Source organism: Nicotiana tabacum, chromosome 19 (genome assembly GCF_000715075.1).
Source record: "Nicotiana tabacum cultivar K326 chromosome 19, ASM71507v2, whole genome shotgun sequence".
Taxonomy (NCBI): domain Eukaryota; kingdom Viridiplantae; phylum Streptophyta; class Magnoliopsida; order Solanales; family Solanaceae; genus Nicotiana; species Nicotiana tabacum.
Genome location: NC_134098.1, coordinates 120,673,254 through 120,698,238, shown reverse-complemented (window position 1 = coordinate 120,698,238; position 24,985 = coordinate 120,673,254). Strand labels below are relative to the sequence as shown.

The window sequence follows — 24,985 nt, the reverse complement described above, 5'->3', positions numbered from 1 at the left end:
CTTCAGAGCAGCTGGCTCAAGTATATATTCGCGAGATTGTCAGACTTCACGGTATACCGGTATCTATTATCTCTGACCGGGGTACACAGTTTACCTCACGGTTTTGGAGGGCAGTACATCGTGAGTTGGGTACTCAGCTAGAGTTGAGTATAATATTTCACCCTCAGACGGACGGGCAGTCCGAATGCACTATTTAGATACTGGAAGATATGCTTCGTGCGTGTGTGATAGATTTTTGGGGTGCTTGGGATCAGTTCTTACCACTTGCGGAGTTTGCTTACAACAACAATTACCAGTCAAGCATTCAGATGGCTCCGTATGAGGCCTTGTATGGTAGGTGATGCCGGTCTCCAGTGGGTTGGTTCGAACCGGGCGAGGCTAGACTATTGGGTACAGACTTGGTTCAGGATGCCTTGGAAAAGGTTGAGTTGATTCAGGATCGACTTCGTACATCCCAATCTAGACAGAAGAGTTATGCGGATCGGAAGGTTCGTGATGTTGCATTCATGGTTGGTGAGCGGGTATTGCTCCGGGTTTCGCCTATGAAGGGTGTGATGAGGTTGAGGAAGAAGGGAAAGTTGAGCCCTAGGTATATTGGGCCTTTTGAGATTCTTGAAAGAGTTGGAGAGGTGGCTTACAGACTTGCGCTACCACCTAGTCTCTCTGCAGTTCATCCGGTATTCCATGTTTCTATGCTTCGAAAATATCACGACATTCTGTCTTATGTGTTAGATTTCAGTTCGGTTCAGTTGGACAAGGATCTGTCTTATGTTGAGGAACCAGTGGCTATTTTAGATAGGCAAGTTCGAAAGTTGAGGTCAAAGAACATTGCTTCCGTGAAGGTTCAGTGGAGGGGTCATCCGATCGAGGAGGCGACTTGGAAGACCGAGCATGATATGCACAGCTGTTATCCACACTTATTCACCAGCTCAGGTACTTTTTTTTAACTCCGTTCGAGGACGAACGTTTGTTTTAGAGGTGGAGAATGTGATGACCCAAAATATCATCTTTAAATTTAATAAGTAATTTTGTGTTCTAAGACCTCAAAAATCACTATTTATCATTTCTCGACTTACGTGCGTAGTCCGTAAAATTTTCGAGAAAGTTTTTAAGTGAAAAATGGATTAAAATGTGAATTAGAGCTTTAAACCTCAACTGAGTTGACTTTGGTCAACATTTTAAGTAAACAGACTCGGATCAGTATTTTGATAGTTTAGGTAGGTCCGTATCGTGATTTAGGACTTAGGCGTATGCCCGGAATCAAATTCCGAGGTCCCTAGTCCAAGATATGAAATTTTGATGAAAACAATTAAAAGTTTAAGTTCAAATAGTGACCGGATGTCGAATTATGTGCAAACGACCCCGGAATAGAGTTTTGATGATTCCAACAGTTCCGTATGGTAATTTGGACTTAGGAGCATGATCGAAATTTTATTTGGGAGTCCGTAGTAAAAATAGGCTTGAAATGGCTAAAATAGGAATTTAAAATTTGGAAGTTTGACCAGGAAGTTGACTTTTTGATATCGGGGTCGGAATCCAGTTCTGAAACACAACTCCGTTATGTCATTTATGACTTTGGTGCAAAATTTGAGGTCAATCAGACTTGATTTGATAGGTTTCGACATCGAATGTAGAAGTTAGAAATTTTAAGTTTCATTAAGCTTGAATTGGAGCATGATTCGTGATTTAGCGTTGTTTGTTGTGATTTGAGGTTTCAAATAAGTTTGTATGATGTTTTAGGACTTGTTGGTGTATTGGGTTGAGGTTCCGAGGGCCTCGGGTGAGTTTCAGATGGTTAACGGATCAAAAGTGGGACTTAGCTGCTGTAATTTTTCTGTTGGAAATGCTGTCAAAATCGGGCTGCCTGTCAAAATCGGGCTGCCTGTCAAAATCGAACTCCTTGAAAAAATCGAGCTCCTTGACAAATCGAGCTCCCTGATAAATTGAGCTCCTTGACAAAATTGAGCTCCCCGATAAATCGAGCTCCCTGACAAATCGAGCTCCCTGAAAAATCGAGCTCCCTGACAAAATCGAGCTCCATGACAAATCGAGCTCCCTGACAAATCGAACTCCCTGACAAATCGAGCTCCGTGACAAATTGAGCTCCCTGACAAATCGGACTCCCTCACAAATTGAGCTCCCTGACAAATCGAGCTCCCTGACAAATCTGTAAGTTATAAGAATAGGGGACTTCGTCCCATTTGCCTTTTTGACGAATTGGAGCTTGAGGAGAGGCGATTTTGATATATTTTCAAGGAAAAATATTGGGGTAAATGATTCTAACTCATATTTGGTCAATATACACGAATATATCATTATTTTTACCATTTAATTAGTGTTTTGAAATAGAACTTTGAGAAACTTTTAGAAATCTCATAGAAATAAATTTTTGAGATTTCGGTGTCGATCCGGAGTCAGATTTGAGTAAAACTGGTATGGTTAGACTCGTAATTGAGTGGTTTGTCGGATTTTGTGAGTTTCGCCGGATTCCGAGGCGTGGGCCTCACGGGCGATTTTTGAGCTAATTTCGAATTTTATCGAAAAATATAGTATTTTCTTATGAAATTGATTCCTATAATTTTTGTTGACTGTATCGAATTAATTATGACTAGACACGAGTCGATCGGAATCGCAAAATCAAGGAAAAAATATAATACTTTGTTAAATTGGAGCAAGTCGAGGTAAGTGACTTGTCTAACCTTGTGTGGGGGAAATTTTTCTTAGGATTGATATTGATGTGATTATTGAAATGTGTTGAAAGTCGTGTACACGAGGTGACGAGTGTGTACACGGGCTAAATGTGAAATATTATATTTTAAATTGTGTAGATCACTGTTGCGCATTTATTAAATTATTTTATCTTGTTATATTCTTCATCATTGATCTGAGATATATACTTTAAATTTGTTTGACCTTTTCCTGCTAATTGTTTTACCTGTTTAGTTAAAATTTGGTTTCTTTTATTCTGTGCATTATTTGAAGGTTGATTTTCTTTATATTAAATATTACTCCCTCTGTTCCAATCTATGTGAACCTGTTTAACTAGGTACGGAGTTTAAAAAAAAATGAAAATTTTTGAAATTTGTGGTCCTAAACAAATCAAAAAGGGGTCAGAGTATTTGTGTGGTTATAAAATTTCTTATTAAGAGTAGAATTATAAGTTTAAGCTAAATTGTTTCCAAATTTAGAAAGGGGCCATTTTTTTTGGAACGGACCAAAAAGAAAATAGGTTCACATAAACTGGAACAGAAGGAGTACTAATATGAAATATTTGACTTTTTTTTCTTTCTAATTTGATATTGAAGCAACGCATCAAAGATTTTAAAATATTATTTTCCTGAATTATTTGTTCCTAAATATTTTTGTAAGATTTTCGTACTCATTGTGATGGAGCCGTGAGCTCTTTATTGTGGAAAAATATTGTTGTTGAATTATTTTGGCAAGTTATAATACGCGTGGCTAGTAGGGGGAACTACTAGATGTCATGCGGTGTGATAAGGATGGCTAAAACGCAGGATGCTATTTTCGGGAAAAAATATTTTCTTTCAAATAAATTGTGAAGACTCCCGCAGTGAGATAAGGAAATAAGATATTGTGAATTGTTTATGATTTGGGACTACGAGGCAGTACCTCGGAAGTGCCCTTGTTGATATTGATTTATGGCCGCAGTTGCCTTGATTATTTGTTTTAATTTTCTTAAAGTTGAAAGAAAATTCTGATTTGTTTCCACGAGATATTATTTGCCATTATTTTGCTTAATTAAATGGTGACACACTACTTGATTCATTTTCAATGTCATTTTATTTTACTATATTGTTAAACATTTTATCATGCCATTATTATATTCCAGTAGGGCCTCACCTGACCTCGTCACTACTCTACCGAGGTTAGGCTTGGCACTTACTGGGTACCACTGTGGTGTACTCATACTACGCTTCTGCACATCTTTTTGTGTAGATCCAGGTACATCTTACCAACTTAGACGTTAGTGAGTTACCTACGCACGGAGACTTCGAGGTATATCTATCAGCGTCCGCAAACTCCGGAGTCCCCTTCTATCATTTTTATGTTTCCTTACTTTTCTTTAGACCTTGATATATAGAGACATTGAGAATAAATTCTTAGAAACTTGTGACTTATTTCTACCGGGTTTTGGGAGTTGAAATTGTTTGAATTGTAGTTTAATTATTTCAGATATTTATTATTATTCCGCATTGATAGGCTTACCTAGTATTAAAAACTAGGTGCCATCACGACATCATACAGAGGGAATTTGGGATCGTGACACTATTATGCAATGTGACGAGGAGTTTTGTATGTCCAAAATTCTTATACAACGTGATTATATATGGACTTTCCCATTAATTAACTTCAAATTAAAATGCCTGATTTAATTATTTGGCAATTTATCTTTCATCGCACATGTCACAAAACTTTTCTTAGCATATTTCTATTATAGTAAACTCTACGTTAATTAACGTTAAATTAAAATGATTAATGCAATTTCTTAGCGATTCACTTTAATGTAATCTCTTAGAGATTAACCTTATAAACCTTTAGCGAATTTACTACCTTATAAACCTCTAGCGAATTCACCTTAATATAATCTCATAGAAATTTATCCGGTACGATATGACCCGTATGACCAAACATCTCTTAGCTTATTTTTATTATGGGAAACTCTCATTTAATGAACTTTAAAACGCTTAGTGCAATTCCTTAGCGAATTCACCTTAATGTAGCCCTTAAGCGATTCATTCGCTATTATGCATGTAATCAAACATCTCGTAGCTTGTTTCTATTTATGGTAATTTCTAATGCTAATGAGCTTTAAATTAATGTAATCCCTTAGTGATTCACCTTAATGTAATCCCTTAGCGATTTATTTTAGTGTAATCTCTTAGCAATTCACCTTTTACTGCGCGTATAACAAAACATCTCATATTTTACTCCAATTGAGAATTATCATTTCTCCAACATAAAGATCTTATTGTTGCATGCAAACTTTTTTTAACCGTTTTCTTTTTTGAGTTCAATTTATCATATTATACTCAATTTTGTGATTGTTGGTAATCGTCATGTCTAATATGAAAGTCTAAATTAAGTTCCAATAACCTAATATTTAATAGTATAAAGTGAAACTATTATGTTGACAGAGAAATCTGAATATAATTAAACAAATTAAGATTTGACAAGTTTGTGGTTTGGTGAGTGAGTTGCAAAGATGGCTAAAAGTGTAACACAAATAAAGTAGGCTCTAACCTATTCTCTTCTCTCCTCCCCTCACCTCATCTACACATCCGTACACGTAATCTTTTTTGTACATGCACGCACATACATACAATTATTTCACCATATTTAGTTTTTCCAATTTGTCCTTTTTTTTCCTTTCCTTTTTCCTCTCATAACTTATTTTTCGCCTTTTTTTTCCATAGATGATTCTCTTCTCCACTTTCCGCCACATTGCACACAACAACTTCAAAGATCTATCATCAATGTCGATACTCTCTATCCTTGCACTCCAAAATTAACCCTTTTTTTCTCCTCTTTAATTTTACTCGATATTCTGAATTTAGGGTTTTTTCCGCTTCCGATTCACCTCAGATCAGAGTTGGAATTGCATTGTTTTCATCATATTTCGTGACTTCATGGAAATTTAGGGTGTTTTGTCGACTCGTGGAAACTTGGATGAATTTTTATTTTTTATTTTTTTGGGAGATTGTGGATTGAGAAATTGTGTTAGGGTTTCGATTCTCTGTTTGCATGTGTAGAATATGAGGAGGGGTCCTCTGCCGTAGCATGGAGGATCCCAGAATTGGGACTTTTTAGAAAATTAGTGGGCATTGGAGGCAGATTCTGTATTTGGATAATTTATTAAGTGAAGTGGAAATTTAGGTTTTCTGAAGGTAGTTTTGTGTGAAGTATAAATCTCTGTGAAGGGGGAGATGTTTGGGTCTGGGAGTGATAGTGGGCAGAACCATAGTGGGGTTGGTGCAGGTACTGTTTTGATGCCAACGCGTTTTGTATGGCCTTATGGGGGAAGAAGAGTGTTGCTCAGTGGCTCTTTCACCAGGTGAGGAGTTGTTGTTCTTTTTTCTTTGTTATTTTTTATTATTTTTATGTGAGAAATTGTCTTCTTGGTTGAAATTGAATATGGAGCTATGCAGGTGGCAAGATCACATAACAATGTCACCCATGGAGGGCTGCCCAACTGTGTTTCAGGTTGTCTGCAACTTAACACCAGGGTATCATCAGGTTTGTGTTATATGGAGTGTTAAAGCTGGTAGTATGTAATTTGTGAAGCTCCTTTGTACCTTTCAAACAAATAGGCTACCGTGCTGACCGTTAATGCTTAGTAACGTCATATTTAATGATGGGCTTTTATGAGCTGTTATTCTGTGGTGTGAGATTGTCAAACGGTAACTTCGACTCAAAAAGCTAGTTCTTTTAATTTGTTTGAGAGATGAATAGCGAGGTTAGATTTTTCAAAGGTGAAGCATAGAGGCTATTTGGAAATTAAAATGTGTCTTAAGAGCTGTTTTTTTCTTTGACGTGCATATGAATAGAAACTAGTCTTGTAGCATACAAACTCATTGTAAGCATACCGAGGAAGAAGATGGAGCTTTAAATGAGTTGCTGCCTATATTATATTCGCAAATAAATCTGCTTATGTGACTGATGAGAAAAAGATGTAACTGCTTATGAGGGGGAGGATTTAAACAAACATAGCAAAGTAGGAAAGTGGAATGTGAGTGATTGACCTATAGAGTTTCACAATTCTATTACTAGTCAGATTGAATGCACTCCTTTTGGGCTCGTTACGGGTTTGAAATTCGCCACAAACAAAAGCCTGGTATTTAAGTGGAGAAGGCAGGCCCATTATCCACCGAGTTTTGAACCGTGCACTACTGGCCCTCGGGGATTTCTCGTTTATTAAATAAAACAACTCCTTTTTTGGCAAGTAATATTAATTGCAGAAAATGAGGCAAATGTTACAGCATAATCAGACATATGCTTCTAGAACTACATCATAGTATTATTAGACACAACTTCCAGCTAATCAGGAATTCCCAACTCCTAGTTACTTTTGATCTTAGGGATCAACTTCCACTATCTCAGCCTGCTGAATTGTGAAGAAATCTTGCAAGCTGTGTGCTCAAGGAAAGCAGCAACCCCTTGTTACCGTTTACTTGTCCTCTCAGTCCACAAATGTGCCACAAACATGGCCAGGGCAAGTTTAATGTCTTATTTGGAAAAAAACTAAATTGTTCATTGCTTCATACATGCGAATTTTATGAATGTGGCTTTAAGTACAAATATCCTTCCAAACTCTATTGACTAATTGCACTTGGAAAATAAGACGTTTAGTGTTTCAGGAAGTTGAGGCAGAGGCGCCAGGATTCATTCAGGCCCCAAGCTTATAATCTGCTGAGGGTAGAATGGTTCCGATGACGAGCAAGCCAAAGGATGAATGCCCATCTACAGATCCTTATTCTAAAGTTCTCATAATAAAATTCAACCTACATGCCTACTCTTATTATTCAATTTAGTATCATAAAGTTGGTCCTATCAATACCATTCCTCAATTTTCTTCATGCAATGTGTTAGTCTAAATATTGTCCATGAGGAAATCTATAAGCAAGCCTGGAAATCGGATGAGTATGCAAATACGTAGGAAAAGTAACATGACATTTATGTAAGAGTTCATTCTCAATTTTTATTTTTATTTTTATGTAAGAGTTGAAAAAGAGGGTTTTCAAGACCTATAAGTGAAAGCTGAGTTGTAGAGTGAAGAGAGCCTTAGAAGAAAGAGAAGAAGGCGGCAGAGCACTTATCGACCATTGAGTGCACAGAGTGGCAGTGGTACCATTGGAAGGCAGTGGCGGAGCCACATGCACTCAAGGGGTGTCAACTGACACCCCTTAGTCGGAAAATTACACTGTGTAGTTAGGTAATTTTTTTAAAATATGTATATATACTATGTATTGACACCCCTTGACTTCTTGGTGAGTTTATTTCCTTATATTTTGACTCCTCTTAATGAAAATCCTGGCTCCGCCACTGTTGGAAGGGGAATGAAGAAAGGGAGAAGCAGCATTGAGATAGAGAGACGGAGAGAGGGGAATCCATCTTTACGATGTTGAAAAGAACTGAGTAATATAAATCTCATTATGTTAGAATGTTCGAGATTCATTCTCTGTGTTTAGGTTAATTTTTCTGATAACTAAGTAAAATTTCATTAACTGCAACGATATTGCTAATATGACTTATTCTAAAAAAATATGCTAATATGTACTTCTATGTGTTTAGGTTAATAGTATGTTATATTTTGATTTCTTACCAATATCCTTTGATTTCTTTCTAATATTGATATCTAGGTAAATTTTCTTATTTAATAATTTTCCTGAAAAGGGGAAGATGCTTTCTTTCTGCTTATTCCTTCTTCGAGGTCATCCAGATATCGATATTGCAACCAAAGTCTTGAAACTAAATTATGTCAATTCTGGATCTGGAAGTAGAGTCAGCAGGTCTTGCCAAGTGAAAGTGGCTCCATAGAAGGAGATCAATTAGCTCCTGTTGATTTATGGCGTCAGACTGTTAGAAAACTTCTCCAGTGTAGGGTATAGCTTTTATGATCAGTAACACGATACGGAAAGTTATTCCTCGTGCTTTTTTATTCTTTTGAAATGGAAAACCACTTGAGCTAGAGTCCATTTTTTATTTCTCATGCTTTTCATGGGTGCTGTGGAGGGTTGGAGCTTGACCTTTGATGCTTTATGTTTACTTTTAGAGCAGTCAAAATGCACTTGTGTAGAAATTGGATGAGTTTGAATGGGAAAACAGCGAATGTTTATATAGTTGTTGTCTGAAGACCTCTCTGTTTTAGAATTTAAAGACTAATTCCTAAAAAAGAAAAGGTGAAGTGGAATCTTGGTATGTAAAGGGTGATGGTTTTGCTCTCCCACCCCCTTTTTCTCTCTCAACCTTGGTCTCTGGTTGCGCCGGAGGGTCTAGACTCATATCAGTGAAAAGTTCAGGAGGACTTTTTGCACATGCAGTTTCCTCATTGAGTATTGTCTGATCATATTTGATAATGCTTATGTTTGCTTCTACTTCACTTTAAAAAGGAGAAAGTGGAAGCAATGTTTTGTTGCAAGTAGATTATTTTCATCTCATTTTCCCTCTTAGGTTGATAGATAAATTTTTTAGCAGAAATGAGTTTACATTGTTTTCTTTTTTCTTTCTTTTGGATAGCAATATTTCCCCTAGCATGGTTTGACATAGTTGAAATGATTATTATATGAAAGGACTAAACCTTCACTTAAGTTCGATTGACATAGTCAATGAAAACTAAGATCTTAATAAAACATTTTTTATTAGTGCGATAAATTGATGTGCATTTTCACTTATTTGCAGTACAAGTTCTGTGTTGATGGAGAATGGCGTCATGATGAGCATCAGCAATTTGTAAGTGGAAGTTATGGTGTAGTCAACACAATTTTCTTGCCCAGGGAGTCCGATGGAATTCCTGAGCTTTTTAACTCAGATGTTCCCGCAAGATCTAATATGGATGTTGATAATGATTTTCTTCGTCTGGTAAGAGGATTAACATTGCTCGCAACTAAGATGTTCTATTAGCTGATGCATTTGGCTCCTGTCCTGCTTCACTTGTTTTCTTGAATTGTTTCATAAATCTTGATACTCTTTCTCGCCTTTTTTTTGCTATTGCATTTTCTTTTTGTAACTCATGCTGATATTCAACAATACATTATGGCCAGGGATTTTGTAGATAAGATCTCTTGGAAAAGGAATATATTCAAACTATCAAGTGGTCTGTTTTTCCTGATATTGCTCCGTGAAATTGATTAAAAAAGAAAAAAAAAATTGCTGTGTGACTAAGTTCCCTTTTTCCCAACTTACCTTCTCTTGTGACATCATTCGTTGTTGAGGAATGTTATGTATAAGTTGAAGCTATTTGTGAATGTAATTGCTGGTCCTGGGAGATGAACATTATATTTTTGCAGTAATTTGAATTATTTTTCGTTTTTATTTTTATTTTTTGCCAGTTGGAGAAATTTAAGATTTTTTAAGTGTTTGAAAATTTACCTAGTGTATTGGTATTAATTGCGGAGCTTTGATAGTCAACGCCCGGGGATTTGGCATTTCAACAAAGAAATCTCAGCATTAACTGTCTTTTTCTGTAATGTAACCATCAGATATTACCTGCAGGATGCAGTTCCACAGATATCACAGGCTGAAATAGAGCTATCTCGTCAGCGTATATCTGCATTTTTGTCTACTCATACTGCCTATGAATTGCTCCCAGAGTCTGGCAAGGTATCTATGCGCTGATGCTGTCTATATTCTCTGCTTAGTTCTCCAGGATAATTGACGAGAAGAAGTAAACATTCTTTTTTTCTTTTTGATAAGTTAAGATGTAAAAGTTCCTTGTCCTTTCTTCTATAGGTTATTGCCTTGGATGTAAATCTTCCAGTGAAACAAGCTTTTCATATTCTCTATGAGCAGGTAAATACTGTTACACATATTGAAGACATGCTGTTATAGGCTGTAGTTTCTTGATTATTTATATTCTGTTTAAGATCCGGCTTCCACCCGACGGATTTTGTAGCTAGTTGTTTAGGCAATCATAATGAACGCAGGGGAGCGAGTCACTCTGTACATGCTCGTAGTGTTTGTCACCTTCGAGGACTTATAAATAGTTTTATCTATGTAATTGATGATTATTAGGAATAATGAATTTGTATATTTAGATTTCTAGAAGTAATCTATGCCAATCCTTCCTGTGAACTTGGGTACAAGTTATCCACTCTACCAAGGAGTCTTAACTTGGTCAAAAGAATATGTTTCATTGTTTCTACTTACTTATAATATCTTTAGTAATCCTTATAAAAAAATATTATCTTCTGTAACGACATTAAGGGGCCATTTGGTTTGTCTACAAGTTATACATGAACTTTAGTATAAGGATCGTGATATGACAAACAATTTGTATTTGTTAATTGTTATTGGATCAAAATATGGATTGTACAATATATAGTCTAAATTATGCTTGTTTTTAAAATTAAATATTGATTACCCTCATTGTATTTTACATTACTTTATCCAACCAATTTAAGCTATAGGTTATTATATAATTAAAATTTTATAATTTTAAATGTTTAATTATTCGATATGGAGCAATTCTTAGAGGAAATTTAGAATTAGGTAGATAAAATATGGGTTAACTGAATACCTGAATGTTGCATCATCAGTCCAACAATTATGCCTCAATTTGAAGCTAATTTGGATCGATTAAAGAAAATGGAAGTAGGGTAGAGGAAGGAGTTCGATGGATGGTGAGGAACGAGGAAAAGAGAATGGCCGGTTTTTTTTTTTTTTTGTGTGTGTGTGTGTGTGTGTTGAGGGGGGGGGGGGGCATCACCCTCGGACGTGTTGAATGGTATAAAATCCCTTAATAGCAGTCTTCCAAAAACAACCGTAAGTGGAATACGTATTTATAAAGACAATAACATTACTTATGCTATATTTTACTTATCAAAAAAGAAGAAAAGAAAAACAGACTAACATGTTGAAGACTTTATTGGATTTATATGCCATAATGCCATTTGTACACTTAAACATTGATAGTGATTGTGTTCAGTTTTGAAACATTTGGACATTATTTAACTTTTTAATTGCAATTGTAGCTCTTGCTTTCTTCACTGGTGTGAATTGTAAAGGAGTTTTTATTGCTGTTCATTTCACTAAGTAACAGCTTGGATTTGCTGACATCTGATTAAAGCTTTTCCCAGGGAATCTCTGTTGCTCCTTTGTGGGACTTCTGCAAGGGTCAGTTTGTTGGAGTTCTCACTGCAATGGACTTCATCTTAATCCTAATGGAGGTAAGCACTACAGTAATTCCTTCTCTGAGGATATTGTTTATTGGTTTCACTTTGGACTTTGCCTCATGCCTTCATCTATATGTGGAGTCATCCTTGAGCTTTACTTCAACCTCCGACTCTGCGCACCGTCTTCTAGAAATCTTTCCTGTTTGGTTCTTCTTATTCTTATTCCTATAAGATGCTTGATTTAGGATTCGATTTATCTGGAAATTTTCCTCTTTTCCTCCTCAACTTCACTCAATGAAGTTATAAATTATTTGAGCTAGATAAAGCATGATGAAGATCATCAATGACATACTTGTAACTGGTTTCACGGCATATTCTGGATAAGCTGCAGATATTTGGTTCTCAGTTTCAATTTGATTATACCTCAAGAAATTCACTAAAGCAAAGTGTGATGAAGTTGGTTGAATCATTGTCTACCCTTTGACATTCATCAGTTGGCAAAGTTTTTATCTTCAAACAGGAAAATCTGCAAAATGTGGTCAAAGGAGCAACGGGGCTAATTTTACTGATGGAAAAAAGAGCAACATGGCTACTTTGTCCTTTCCGAATTGAATGCTCTGTTCTTCGTTTTGGCGCTAAGACAAATCAACATTCACTATCCTGAAATCAAGTATCTCACCATTTATCATAATACAATCAGACGTTTGAGCCATCACACTTTCAGCTTTCAGACATCTAAGTGAATCAAAAAGTTCATTACCTTGTTTCTGAATCAGTTGTCATGGAACAATCTGTAATTTGGACTTCTACTCAATAAACGATTATATTATTCTAGAAATTCTGTAAAGTCAACCCGAGCAACTTACACTGAAAAAGAGGCATTATTTTATTCTTTCAATAGTAGGTGTGCTATGTGTGGATATCCTGGAGGACTATTATCCTGAGTGAAATCTTAGTATTTCTTGTCTGTTGCTTAATGGTTTTACTGTTTTAGAGGGGAAGTCAAGTATGTCTCTCAGGGTTCCATTTCAAAAGAAAGTTCCATTTTAAAAAGTATATCTTTTAGGGTTCAAATATATGGTCCATATTTTGTCAGCTAATTTTGTGCAGTTTCTTTCCTTCCCCTTCAACTTTAGGGGACTGACATCGTTCTTTCTTAAATGAACATAAATGCTAATATGTTATCCAACTTCAGCTTGGGAATCATGGATCTAACTTGACGGAGGAAGAGCTCGAGACACATACCATATCTGCTTGGAAAGGGGGAAAGATACGTATCAACAGGCAAATTGACTGTAACTTGAATTCATATTCAAGAAGTCTTATCCATGTAAGCGAATTTCGCAGCTAATCATTCACAATAGTTTCATCATTTGTCCTGTCATTCACTTATCATGTTGTTGTTTTCCTGATATGGCCCAAAAGGTACTGGGAGTTGTTTAACTTTCTATAAAATTATCGGAGTACCCTTAAGCTTTGCTCCCTCTAGATTCATGAGAGCCTTAGAAACTTTTGAGCTCAGTCTGTTTGAAACTTTATTAGGTTGAATATCGTTGATGTTTGTTGTGGGTGAAGTTATGTGGATTGTTAATTTAGATCCGAATTGATATGGTTATTGAAGTCTCTAATACACTACTGCTTGTAGCATTAAATTCGTTTAGCCAAATATTTTTGTGATACAAAGTAACAAAAATTTGGCTTTGGTGTGTGTAAATTACTGAAATAACATCAAGCGTTGAATTTTCCCGAATTTGTAAATTTTACGCGAGTATCATATCTGATTTACAGAGAGACTGCTATGCTTCCTGCTAGCATTTTTCTGACAAGTCAGTCTTTTTCCTCTAAAAGACTGTGTTTTACTATTTTTTAAGTAATTTGAAGCATATGCAGTATTTGCTGATATATTGCCAGGAGCGAGGAAACAGAATTATGAAATGAATTAAAAGAGAAAGATTCCATACCTATGGAGTACTATCAAGAGAAACAGAAATGCCTGCCAGAGTGTGCTTTTAAGTGGTTCACATGTAGCATAATCTAGTTACTGCTGTAAAACAAGCTTCTAGCAGGCTTCTGGTTGAAAGTTTGACTTCAGAGTCATGAGATGCACTGCGAGTTAGGTTCTATGGTTTGGGTCCTGATTAGCGTGTAACCGTTTCAGGGACAAGCAGTATTAATCAACATTAGGCGGAGCTGCTGCTATTGTCTGAAATCTTACAGCCACATCACTTGAGTTTCTCTTCTGTTTTGAAGAATCTTCTTTTCAATTGGGGGTCCTTTTTTGCGCCTTTATTTGTTCTTTTATCTGTAGATGTGCTCGGGAAGAACTACCTGAGCTTCTTTCACTTGTATTCAACGTCTTGCGAAGCGATGTTGGAATTGTGAAATTCGAATTATATCTATCCTCTTCCATCTAAGTTCTCTAACCTAAATAATAATTTTTGACATTTGACACACTATTGAGCTTAATTGTTATGTTGCTTTGCCTTTCAATTTAGCTTCTGCATATCCCTGGCATTAATATCTGTTAGCTTCTGCATCATGCAGGGTGGGCCTTATGACTCTTTGAAAGATCTTGCTTTAAGACTTCTGCAAAATAAGGTCTCAACTCTTCCCATTATCCATTCTTCTTCACCTGATGGTTCATTTCCTCAGCTGCTACACCTGGCCACCCTTTCCGGGATTTTAAAGTGTAAGTTACTCTTTCACATGCTGAATAAGCTGTTTTGTCTAAGCTAATTTCTAAGAAATGTCCAGGTATCTGCCGGCATTTTAAACATTCTTCTAGTTCCTTGCCAATTCTTCAGCAACCAATTTGCTCAATTCCTATTGGTACATGGGTTCCACAAATTGGGGAAGCAAGTGGAAAGCCAGTCGCCATGCTAAGACGAAATGCTTCTCTTGGTGCTGCTTTATCTCTATTAGTTCAAGGTGATTCTTCCTGTATTATTACTTTTCAGAATCATTAGTTGAAGCCAGGATAGTGTTTGCTATTGTGGTTTTCTGGTTTTGTCTTCTTTTTTTTTGTTTTTTGTTTTTAAGGTTTCTTTTTGTCTATTATTTATTTCTTAAATAACCTTGTTTTCTGTTTTTTTTTTCTGTAAGAACTTGTACAAAAAGGAGGAAAAGAAAAGTTTGATTAGTGAATGAGAAAGAAAAATCACTCAGACATAAAGCTGTTCTATTTCAGATACTTCAAGCTAATAAGATTAAAGACCCCAGAGTTTTTGTAAATAGAATAACAATATGCTAGTAGAGGTCCCAGATCCCAACTCTTTCACTCTCTCGAGTGAAAAGCAACAACAGTGACTGATACATGAGTTGGAGTCCAACACTTTGGTTTTGTAACCCAAATACATTACATGGTTATAGACGTTACTCTTTTAAGATATTTACCTCATATGCTAACACCAAAGCCCCATATAATGGTTCTGAATCACTCAGGTGTTGAAGCGCATAGTGCTGGGTATGAAGTAAACAATTTGTACTGCAACACTTACCAGGTAGTAGTCAAAAAATAGATCAAATGCTCCTCACATCATCAGAGTTGGATGAAGCTTTCTTGGTAAACGGTAACTGTAGTGGGTCGTTAGTACTTCATTTACAGTTAAGGACCAGCTGAGCTTCATTATTGGGCTCAAGACTAATAAACAAAAGATAATAACAAAAAAATGTGGGGACTTTTCCCAGTATAAAGTCGCTGAAGAAAACCTAACAGTAGCTATCTAGATTTCAAGTTCTTTGATCAGAATGGGTTCAGAATAAAACACAGAAAAGAGGTCGGTTGAGGTTACAAATTAGTCACCTCTCTGTTGCTTCAGTTTTCCTGAAAAATGAGTGATGAAATAAAGTCCTCTGTGAGATAATATTATGGTCCATTGCAAGGTATGGGACTTGAGTCCCACCTTAATAGCTAGCTTTTGGGGTGTGGTTCTCCCTAGGTTGTATCAATGGTATCGGAGCCACCCACCGTCCTCCGTGCCCACCGTGCCATGGATGGTGACGCCGGTATTGCAGTGTTCGCCCGGGGTTAGTAAAGTCTAGCGCACAGCCATCGGGGACGACGGATGCGGAGCGTGGTGGTTTGTTATGGTCCATTGCAAGGTATGGGACTTGAGTCCCACATCGGTATTGCAATGTGCTGATGTGGGATTTATATAGCCTTGGGCTCTCCCACCTTAATAGCTAGCTTTTGGGGTGTGGTTCTCTCTGGATCAGAGCCACCCACCGCCCTCCGTGCCCACCGTTCCATGGATGGTGACGCCGGTATTGCAGTGCTCGCCCGGGTCTAGAAAAATCTAGTGCACAACCGTCGGGGACGACGGATGCGGAGCATGGTGGTTTGTTATGGTCCATTGCAAGTTATTGGACTTGAATCCCGCATCGGTATTGCAATGTGCTGATGTGGGGTTTATATAGCCTTGAGCTCTCCCATCTTAATAGCTAGCTTTTGGGGTGTGGTTCTCCCTGGGTTGTATCAATGGTATCAGAGCCACCCACCGTCCTCCGTGCCCACCGTGCCATGGATGGTGACGCCGGTATTGCAGTGATCGCCGGGGCTAGAAAAGTCTAGCGCACAGCCATCGGGGACGACGGATGCGGAGCGTGGTGGTTTGTTATGGTCCATTGCAAGGTATGAGACTTGAGTCCCACATCGGTATTGCAATGTGCTGATGTAGGATTCATATAGCCTTGGGCTCTCCCACTTTAATAGCTAGCTTTTGGGATGTGGTTATCCCTAGGTTATTTCACGCTTGAGATGGTGCGGCACCATGATAAATCATGAACCGAAATAGTACACCTTTAACTTAATAAAACAGTAGGAGCAAAGTCCAACAACTACTTAAGCTCTTCTATAGTCTGTATTTTTGCAACAATATTCTTCTCCTGAATCTCCTCTATTTAACACTTACTGTAAAGGGGGACTAGGGCATATGAGTTACAGCCTAAAAGTTTAGAGTGCAATCAGATGCCATGGAGAAGCTGTTTGGTTTCGTTGCTTAACTTCTTTGCTTTGTTAGATGTGCGAACTTTTCTTTTAAACTCAAAATTGTTCCAATTTACTAGTAACTGCTCAGCTTGCCGACAACTAGGACTTACGTGAAGCATTTTCATAATCCAGATGAGAGCCTTAAGAAATTTTTGCTCAAACTAGGTCATTTTTTTATGTTGACTTTGCCATCCAACCTATTCTTTATTGTGTATTACAGCTGAAGTTAGTTCGGTACCGATTGTGGATGATAATGATTCCTTGCTGGATATCTACTCTCGAAGGTAATTATCTCTATGTGAACCTACCGGGTAGCTTTTACGTTGTTTAACCTTCTTACATATTCTTTTACTATTACAATACTGGTTCAACATGATGTGCTTTTTGTCATTTTGTGACAGTGACATTACTGCATTGGCAAAAGACAGGGCGTATGCGCAGATCCATCTTGATGAATTGAGTATTCATCAGGTAAACATGTTAAGAGTTATTTGAACTACAATTTTAGATTTCTTTGCTGGGATGGGACCTCTTTATGTATGTTTATGTATGTACATATCAAATTACCCTGTTTTTTTTTTTTCCTCCAAATTTCCCCACTATTTTAGGAATGCACGTACAGTCCCATTTGTTAGTTTTTGTTCTCTTCACCATCTCCTTAATGTTGAAGGAAGAGGTGGATCCTGATTCCTGAAAGATGGATTCTACTAGAAAAAATTGAGGTAGTGGGATCTTCATTGCGCTAATTGGCTCCATAATAGCTTAAATTGTGATGATTTTGACCTGAGCAGGCTAAATATATTCAGGGAAATACACACTGTCTGGTCTATAGATCCTTTTGATCTTGCCCCCAAGGCTTAGTTTAAGTGGCAAGGGTTGAGGGAAATGTGATTAGGTCACAGTTTCGAGCCCTACACCATGCAAAGTTGGAAACTAAGCCTGGTATTTAAGTGGAGAAGGGTAGAGGGGTGGGTCCATTATCCCTGAGTTTCAAAGACTGCGGTTGGTCCTGAGGGTTGGCCACTGACGGATTTCTTGGTAATCAAGAAAGAAAAAAAAAGAGATCCTTTTGATCCTTAATTTTAGTTGTATTGAGGAATTTTCGAGTTGATTGCATCAAGGTTCTGTAACATTCCATGGCCTGTGAGAATAGTACAAGTTTACTTGTTTCTAACTGTCCGCATTGCCTACCTTATGCTAAGGCTGTCCGACGGGACGGGACGGGATGACCATTTATCCCGTCCCGCATCCTTTTTTATTTTTGAATTATAGCCGTTGGGCAACAGCAACAAACTCAAACAAAACAACATTAACAATTGCCAAAAGATTTCATTCATTTCTAACTAGGGCTGTATTTTGTCCCGGGCCCGGGCCTTAGTGGGCCTAACGGGCCGGGCCTCGCGGTCCCGGGCTTCGTGGTCCCGGGCTCTGGCGGTCCCGGGCCTGGCGGTCCCGGTCTTCGTGGGCCTAATGGGTGGAACCGGCCCGTGACGGGCCTAAGCCCACATGGTCCTGTGCTTAACGGGCCGGGCTCGTGGGCTTCGCGGGCCTAGCGGGTTTTTTTTTTTTTTTTTAAAGACAATTTCTTGTAGTATCATGGCTATATTAATATGTAGTATATATGTATATCTAATTATTAAAGTGCTTGACGAAAAAGAAAATAACAAAACAATAGTAAAACACTAAATTGTCATGCATAAATATCACTTCTTGATATTATATTGTATCTTATGTATATATATTCTCTTATATATTTTCTTTTAGTATATATATTGTATCTTATGTATATATTGTAGCTTATAAATATATTTTCTTGTAGTATATATATTGTATATTATGTATATATTGTAGCATAATATATTTTCTTGTAGTATATTATATTGTATCTTATGTATATATATTCTCTTATATATTTTCTTGTAGTATATATATTGTATATTATGTATATATTGTAGCATAATATATTTTCTTGTAGTATATATATTGTATCTTATGTATATATATTCTCTTATATATTTTCTTGTAGTATATATATTGTATATTATGTATATATTGTAGCTTATAAATATATTTTCTTGTAGTATATATATTGTATATTATGTATATATTGTAGCATAATATATTTGCTTGTAGTATATTATATTGTATCTTATGTATATATATTCTCTTATATATTTGCTTGTAGTATATTATATTGTATCTTATGTATATATATTCTCTTATATATTTTCTTGTAGTATATATATTGTATCTTATGTATATATTGTAGCTTATAAATATATTTTCTTGTAGTATATATATTGTATATTATGTATATATTGTAGCATAATATATTTTCTTGTAGTATATTATATTGTATCTTATGTATATATATTCTCTTATATATTTTCTTGTAGTATATATATTGTATATTATGTATATATTGTAGCATAATATATTTTCTTGTAGTATATTATATTGTATCTTATGTATATATATTCTCTTATATATTTTCTTGTAGTATATATATTGTATCTTATGTATATATTGTATCTTATAAATATATTTTCTTGTAGTATATATATTGTATATTATGTATATATTGTAGCATATAAATAATTCTAAGTATAGACAAAGAAATATTGCGAAAAGAAGCTCATGGGTAGAAGCAATAAATTTTATTACCAAAAAATGACATATCTTTCTTAGTCATCCTTCCCCCAATGGAATGAGCACAACAAGGTACTAATACCACCATTAGAAGGAAAAAAACTAAGGAAGATGTGCCAAAATACAAGTTACATATTATTCTATGTATTATCTCTAACAAATCTCATAAATCCTTCAAGGTTCGGAGGAGGTTGCGTTGGTGGTGGTGGAAAAGAAGCTTGTTCATCACCACTTCCGGGCGAAGCCGAATCCTCCGTAAGTTCCGCTATCATTTCTTCATAAGCTTCATCTATCGCCGGTTGTGCTTCTGCAATTCCAAAGTTTCTTCTTTCCGAGCGGATCCAATCTCTAAACAATACTGATTTTTCCAAGCTATCCCTCATAGACGCTCTATGATCACCTATTTGCAGTCTTGCTTGACTGAAAGCGCTCTCTGATGCAACAGTTGAAGCTTGAATTGATAAAATATCCCGAGCCATCCTTGCAAGAACAGGAAAATGTTTTTCCCTTGCCTTCCACCATTCCAAAAGATCAAAAGAGCCGTCTGGATTCTCCTTTTCAAGTCCCTGAGACAAATAAACTTGAAGCTCATTTAGATGTGAAGTTTCATCATAATTTTCACCTTGAGACCCCCTGAACTCCGTCCAAGATTTAAGAGCTTTTAAGCCCGCAACTCTTTTAGAGGATTGTGAGCTAGACGAAGTAGGGGTTGGAATAGTTGGCCTAGCATGCTCTAAGGCAAGTTGATAAGCATTATAAACTGTTTGAGCGTTAATCTTAATTGAAGCTTTTGCATCTGCAAGTGTCGCAATTTCCTCATTTGAAAGATCTAAAGCCTTATAAATATTTGAATACCAAAAATGAGGACCTCCCAATTTCATTGTAGGATTTAGCATTGCAGCAAGACCATAAATAGGAGGGATAGGAAAAAAATATTTTTTAAACTTTTGTTTCATTTCATTTATAGCAAGTTCATAAATATCCCCACCCTCACTAAATTCAACAAACAAATCAGATAGTGCTGCAATATAAACTAAACAGTTTGAAATAGTAGGATAATATTGCCCAGAAAATGCATTTGTTGCAATTTGAAAATGTTCTAAAAAATCTAAAAGAATTTTAACATTAGTCCAATCTTGAGTGGTAAGCATTTCATCATCATCTTCACCACCTACCCGAGAATTAAACGTTGCATTAATTGGGTTTCTATATTCATATGCTACTACTAAACTTTCGTACATACAATTCCATCTAGTCGGGCAAGGTTTAGGAACCTTTCTTTCTCTAAGGCCATATTCATCACATTTTTTAAAATACTCTCTAAGTCTACTTCTACGGTTTGAATAAAAAAGCCAATTAAGAGCCATTCTAACCTTTTCAATTTCTATGTTTAATATTCGCATACCATCACCGACAATTAAATGATAAATATGACAAATACATCTAACATGGAAAATATTAGTAAATGCAGGATTTAGTGTTGTTGTAAGCATGCCTATAGCACTGGTGTTACTAGAAGCATTATCCATTGAAATTGCCATTATTTTATCGCTAAAGCAAAAATATCTACAAATATCTGCAACAGTGTTAGCTATAAATTTACCTGTGTGACGCGAATTAATTATTCTATATGCAATTATGCGTTTTTGCATTATCCATTCTTCATCTATCCAATGACTTGTAACAGTTAGGTAATCACAATCATTACCACTTCTACCAATATCAGTAGTAATAGAAATCCGATTAGGTATATGAGTAAATAAATAACGCAAATATTGTTCATATTCATGTTTGAATTTATAAATATCACTCTTAACTGTTGCGCGAGGCCAACCTTTATAAGTAGGATTAAACACTCTTCTAATATAATGAACCCAATTAGGATTAGAAGCAAAAGTATAAGGTAAGCACATAACAGTAATCATCTTTGCTAATTCTTCACGATCTCTATTTGGATCGTAATATAAAATACCTCCAGTGACAGTGTTAATTCCTGGTTGAACTAGATTTGAACCTGTACTAGGGTTAATCGCAGAATCTACACTTGTCCCCTCTAGATGCGCTTTCATTTGAAAAAATCTAGCCTTATCTCTAGGGTGTGTTTTTATGTGCCTAGTCAAACTACCTGTGCCGCTACGGTCTCCTACATATTTATGCGACATTAATTTCCCACAAGTTTTACACTTAGCCTTATTTTTTCTCTTACTTGAGTAAAAAAATTCCAAACTAATGATGTTTCTAAGCGTTTAGCAGGTTCTCTATTAAAAGTAGGAGTTTCTACAGGTGGGTCGACCGGTGCATCACTTGGGTTATTAAGAGGACTAGTAGGTGTATCATCTAAATCCGGTGCTTGAGTTTCATCATCATCCTCATTTTCCTCATTATTTTCTAAGATGGTTTCATTAGGATAAAGAGCATTCATAATTTCATCATCTAATCTATCACCTGGTGCAACATTATGATAAAATTCACTATCGGTAAATTGAAAACAAGGGTGATCACTATCAAGAATTACGGAAGGAGGAGGACGTCTAGGTTGGCGACTACTTTCAACTTGCTTATCTTTTCTAGGTCGGGGAGCCGGGGGAAGGGTAGTTGGTTGGCCACTACTTTCACCGGTTTTATCTTTTCCTTTACCAAACATTTTTTTCAAAGTAAATGCCATATTAATTATAATTATGCAAACTAAACCACACAAAAATATATTATAAAAACGTAAGAGTTGAAACGAGTTTACCGGATTGCCGAACAACTTCTTGAAAATTGAAAATCGTTGAACACTTGAAAACTTCAATTCAACAACTTCACAATTTTTCACGAAATTTCAACAATAAATTAAGTAATTGTAGTAGAGAGATTGAGAGAGATTGAGAGATATTGAGAGATATTGATGAATTGGTGAATAAAAATGAAAGAATGAGGGGGTATTTATAGTTGAGAAATGGGGAAAAGTGTAATTATATAAAGTTTGGGGTTAAAATAAAGTTTGGGGGCCAAATGGCCATTTTTTTAACTTAAAAAACGGTCATATTTTCAGCCCAAACGGCTAGATTTTAAATATGGCCGTTTGATTTTTTTTTTTTTTTTTTTTTTTTTTTTAAAATAGCCGTTGGGCCCGCCAGGCCCGCCAGGACCGGCCCAGGCCCGCCTGCCGGTCCCGGGCCAAACGGTCCCGGGCTCGTGGGCTCAACCATGGAGACCAGCCCGTGACGGGCTCAGAGGCCCACCAAGACCGGCCCACCCAGGACCGGCCCACCAGGCCCACCAGGCCCGTTAGGACCGCGGGCCCGGTCCGGTCCGGTTCAGGCCCGGCCCACCGAGCAGCATTACCCCTAACCCCCAAACTTTTAATATAACCTCTAAGTTTATTAAATTACACTTTGGCCTTATTTTCTATTATAAATACCCCCCATCAAATTTTAATTTTTTCCCACAAAAATCAATCATTCTCTCTCAAATCTCTTACATTCTATCTATATTATTCTCTCAATTTTCTCACAATCAAGTGATAAGTTTCAAGTATTTGGGCAAATTTTTGGAGCAACTTTCAAGCTTCAAATTAATTCGTCAAGTATTTGGAGCAATAGTTTGGGCAATTTCTTCAAGTTTCAATATTTAATCACGGTGCACTCGTTCTATCTCCTAATTTTAATATATAATTTTTGCGCATCATTTTAGTGCTTAATTTTTGTGTTTACTTTACGTGTTCTATTTTCGTATTTCATTTGTGTGTTTAATTTTTGTGTTAACTTTTTTAATTTAATTTTTGAATTTTTTTTTATGAATTGTCTTACACTCTTACTTAGTTACTTAATGGCTTGAAATTATATTAAATAAATTACTCCTAATTTTAATATATAGTTTTTGCGCATCATTTTAGTGCTTAATTTTTGTGTTTACTTTACGTGTTCTATTTTCGTATTTCATTTGTGTGTTAACTTTTTTAATTTAATTTTTGAATTTTTTTTTATGAATTGTCTTACACTCTTACTTAGTTACTTAATGGCTTGAAATTATATTAAATAAATTATAACTCTATTATAAATTTATAATTACTAGAATATTTCATTACAAGTCTTTTATTTTAATATTTTATAATTCTTTACTTAGTTTCCTAATTTTCGTTTAATTTTTAAGTTTATTAAATAAGTCAAAAAACTAGCCGTTGCAAACTTTAAAAATTTAGTCATTGTCAAAAAAATAGCCGTTGCCATACTTAATGCTTAAATAATTTTTCTTTTAAAACGGCATTTAAGGCTCGCGAACCCGTCCCGTCCCGTCCCATCCCGTTTGTTAGCGGGACGGGATGGGCCTACCGTTTCGTCCCGTTTGTCCCGTTTCGTCCCGTCCCGTCCCGTTTGACAGCCATACCTTATGCTTATCCATATATTTATAACAGTGAGGAGTTTAGGAGCAAATTGCATGTAGAGCAACTTTTTTGCATGTTGGCACTTTCATCGTTGCTATTTAGTGCCGAAACCGTTACTAGATTTCTCATTTTATCTGCTTCTTCTGCAGGCAATACAATTGGGACAAGATGCAAGTTCTCCTTTTGGGTTATTCAATGGACAGAGATGTCAGATGTGTCTAAGGTCCGACCCTTTGCATAAAGTAATGGAGCGACTTGCTGTTCCTGGTAAATGTCTTCAGTCTTCTATTTGTTTGAGACTTTCAGTTTGCATTCTGTATCTTTGCTTTTGATATTTTTACCTTTGCTAAAGTTGTGCCAAAAGAGAGCTTTTTCCTTGTCCATCTCTGTTTCTGATGTGTTGCGGTTATGCAAACACCGAGGAATATCACCCGCTTAATCTTTTAGATGGAAATATCCCATTTTATTGACTACTTTACCTGAGATAATGTGTATAGCACATTTTTCTACCACTGTCAGCTTCTTCTATTTTGTCTATCTTGTTTACCCTTCTTTTATTTATCCACGTTGCATTTCTTATTTGCTGATGTACGAGATTGCTATAACTGTATTCCCTCCTCTTCCTAGTTTATGTTGCTTTCCTTGTGAGTTTCTACTGTGTGGACTCAAAGTTTACAACACATTTTCCTGCGCAATTTGTAGCCTTCAATGACTTAAATGAAAGAATAAATAAGCAAATCTTGGGTATACTTTCAGGAGCAAGGAGACTTGTCATTGTGGAGGCTGGCAGCAAGCGCGTGGAAGGCATTGTTTCAGTGAGTGATGTATTTAGGTTCTTGCTCGGCTGCTGATTCAGCCTGGTGATCGCCCCACCTTTTTGGGCTTTGTTGTGGTGGCTTTATGAAGAAGCCATTGCTTGGCACTCATGCTAGTTACTCTTCAGCAATGCCCTTTTCTCATAGTTGCATTTGTTGTTGGTCTTGAAATGTGTGGAGTCCTGATTGGCTCATGCTTTTGACCCCTTCTTTTTCCAGGATGTGAGTTCAGAAAGAAAGAAATGTCTGTAAATTGAGAGGATCCCAATTTTTCCCTTATTTATATTTTAAAATTTCACTACCTTGTTATTATCAA

At 36.3% G+C, this 24,985-nt stretch overlaps 1 protein-coding gene across 1 annotated transcript; it reads left to right on the top strand.

Annotated features, from left to right (window-relative positions):
* The first annotated feature begins 5,329 nt into the window (after positions 1–5,329).
* On the top strand, positions 5,330–24,985 carry LOC107784061 (sucrose nonfermenting 4-like protein). The gene is made up of 13 exons (XM_016605123.2): positions 5,330–6,073; positions 6,168–6,255; positions 9,418–9,597; positions 10,231–10,338; positions 10,468–10,527; positions 11,814–11,903; positions 13,045–13,179; positions 14,394–14,538; positions 14,604–14,777; positions 17,057–17,120; positions 17,238–17,307; positions 24,004–24,121; positions 24,611–24,985. Exons 1-13 carry the CDS (start codon positions 5,946–5,948, stop codon positions 24,703–24,705), a joined length of 1,455 nt encoding a protein of 484 aa, XP_016460609.1. The 5' UTR covers positions 5,330–5,945; the 3' UTR covers positions 24,706–24,985.